General features: G+C 48.8%; 1 protein-coding gene across 1 annotated transcript; it reads left to right on the plus strand.

Annotated features, from left to right (window-relative positions):
• Positions 1-941: 941 nt before the first annotated feature.
• Positions 942-1659, plus strand: LOC123922120. Its single transcript, XM_045974866.1, has 2 exons — positions 942-1583; positions 1636-1659. The coding sequence occupies exons 1-2, from the start codon at positions 942-944 to the stop codon at positions 1657-1659; spliced, it is 666 nt and encodes a 221-aa protein (XP_045830822.1).
• Positions 1660-2676: the final 1017 nt, after the last annotated feature.

Genomic DNA, 2676 nt, shown 5'->3' on the forward strand with positions numbered 1-2676 from the left:
CCCTGCAAGCCGCCGTCGTAGAGATTCGGCGCTTACAAACTCAGATTGCGGCCATCGAAGCCGAAAGAACTAATGAGAAAGAAAAAGCGAAATTGATTTTGGAGGAGGACGAGGGAGAGGGCGTCATGGACGTACAACCCTTAGCACAGCACTTGTGGGATGCCCAAGTGGTGGAAACGATCAAGGTTCCTCACCTTCCTACCTTCGACGGGAAGACGGATCCAAGGGAGCACCTGATGGCAATTGGGACACAAACTGCCATAATCAATGCTCCGGAACATCTAAAGTGTAAATTACTAGCCGGCACCTTCAAGGATGTCGCCCTGCGTTGGTACATGAACCTTCCAAGAAACTCAATTGAGAGTTATGCTGACTTTCATAAAAAATTTATTCACCAGTTCGCTGGATCGAAACACGTGAAAGTCACATCAACCAGTCTTTTCTCCATCCGCCAAAACCATGGCGAGTCATTGCGTAACTTCCTCGCCAGATTTAGCGAAGCCACCATCAAAGTCTCAAATCCAAATCAGGAGATGTTCGTGGCAGCCTTCCACAATGGGCTAAGAGCGGGACATTTCAATGAGTCCTTAGCCCAAAAGCCAGCCTCGTCGATGCAAGAGGTGAAAAAGAGGGCGGAATGTTATATTAAGGGCGAAGAAAGTAACGCCGAGAAAAGGCAAAGAGACGTTAAGGAGAAGGAATACGTGGGCCGTGCCACTAGAGCGCCCGAACACCCACGACCAAAATCGGGGGGCCACCAAGGAGACCCATGGCAAAGGCATCATGGGAAGCCCTACCGCCAACCGCTCAGAAGAGAATTCAGGAATCATCCCGCCAATGAAGACCTCACGCCATTAAACGCCTCAAAGGTTTACGTCTTAAATGAGATTCTGGCCACCGGTTTGGCAAACCTCCCCCCAAGGAGAACCAGTAATATCCCCATGGGGCTGGACGATAACGCCTGGTGCGCATATCACAGGTGCAGAGGTCACTCCACAGAAAAATGCTTCCGCTTAAGAGATTTAATCGAAGAACTAATAAAAAGCGGACACCTTCGCAAATTCATTGACGACGCCGCCCAAGGGCGGGTTGTCGTGCCAAAAGTTCCCCGGCAGGAGCCACGAGACCCTCCTGGGCCAAACAGAGAGCCTCCCAAGGGGAGAATCTCCGTGAATACAATAGCGGGAGGATTCTCAGGCGGGGGCGAATCAAGCTCAGCAAGGAAAAGGTATGTACGCCGAGCCATCTCGGAGATATACCTCGTAAGTCAACCTCAGCCATTAGACGTACCGGATTTGGCATTCACGGCAAAGGATGGTTTGGAAGTAGCACCCCATGACGATGATCCCTTAGTGATACAAGTCCAAATTTTGAATTGTGATGTAAAAAGAGTACTGATAGATTCGGGGAGTTCAGCGGACATTATGTACTGGGAAGCTTTCAAGGCCATGCAGTTAGCAGAGGAGCAATTGCAACCATACTCCGGAACCCTGGTTGGGTTCTCTGGCGAACAAGTGGACGTGATGGGTTACGCCTCCCTTCTTACCACGTTTGGAGAAGGCAGCAACGCCAAAACTATCAAGGTGCGATACCTGGTAGTTAAAACTCCTTTTACCTCCTATAATATTATTATAGGAAGGCCCGCCTTTAACACATTAGGGGCGGCCATGTCCACTCTATACCTAGCAATAAAATACCCCCTTGAGAATGGGGGAGTAGGAACAGTAAGGGGCGACCAGATTCTCGCCAAGAAGTGCTACGAGTCTAGCTTAAAGATACGACACCGAACTTCCAGCGCAAGCGGGAAATTCGAAAGAAGACAAGCCGCAACTCCAGGCGGCATAAACATCATAGAGAGCGCAGATATGGATCCGAGGGAGGAATTCCAAGATCGAAGGGTAAGCCCTATAGAAGACCTAGAACAGGTTCAAATTGGCGATCACCCTCACCAGACAACCAGCTTGGGAACAGCGTTGCCCAGCGAGGAGAGGAGACGAATCATCAAAATCTTGAAGGATAACGCTGACCTATTCGCATGGAAGCCTTCAGATATGCCAGGGATTGACGAAGGGGTGATAACACATAAACTTTCAATATCACCCAGCACAAAACCAGTCTCCCAAAGAAAGAGAAAGGTAGGAGAAGAAAGACGAGTCGCTATAGCGGAAGAAGTGGAGAAGCTAAAGGAGGCTGGATTCATCGAAGAAATAAAATACCCCTCATGGTTGGCAAATGTCGTCATGGTGAAAAAGGCCAACGGAAAGTGGAGAATGTGCGTGGACTTCACAGACTTAAACAAGGCGTGCCCCAAAGATCCATATCCCCTACCCAATATAGACAGGTTAATCGATGGCGCCTCGGGATGCAAGATGCTGAGTTTTATGGACGCCTACTCCGGGTACAATCAAATAAAGATGAACCCCTCCGACGCCTGCCACACAGCCTTTATGTCGAATACCTGCAACTATTTTTACAATGTCATGCCTTTTGGATTGAAGAATGCGGGAGCAACATACCAAAGGTTGATGGACAGGGTTTTTGCTGAACAAATAGGGAAGAATTTAGAGGTATATATCGAGGACATGGTAGTAAAAACCTCCGAGGGAAGTCGCCATGATGATGATCTGTTGGACATCATGGGGTCAGTAAGAAAGTACAACATGAGACTAAACCCAG

This window comes from Trifolium pratense, linkage group LG4 (genome assembly GCF_020283565.1).
Source record: "Trifolium pratense cultivar HEN17-A07 linkage group LG4, ARS_RC_1.1, whole genome shotgun sequence".
Taxonomy (NCBI): domain Eukaryota; kingdom Viridiplantae; phylum Streptophyta; class Magnoliopsida; order Fabales; family Fabaceae; genus Trifolium; species Trifolium pratense.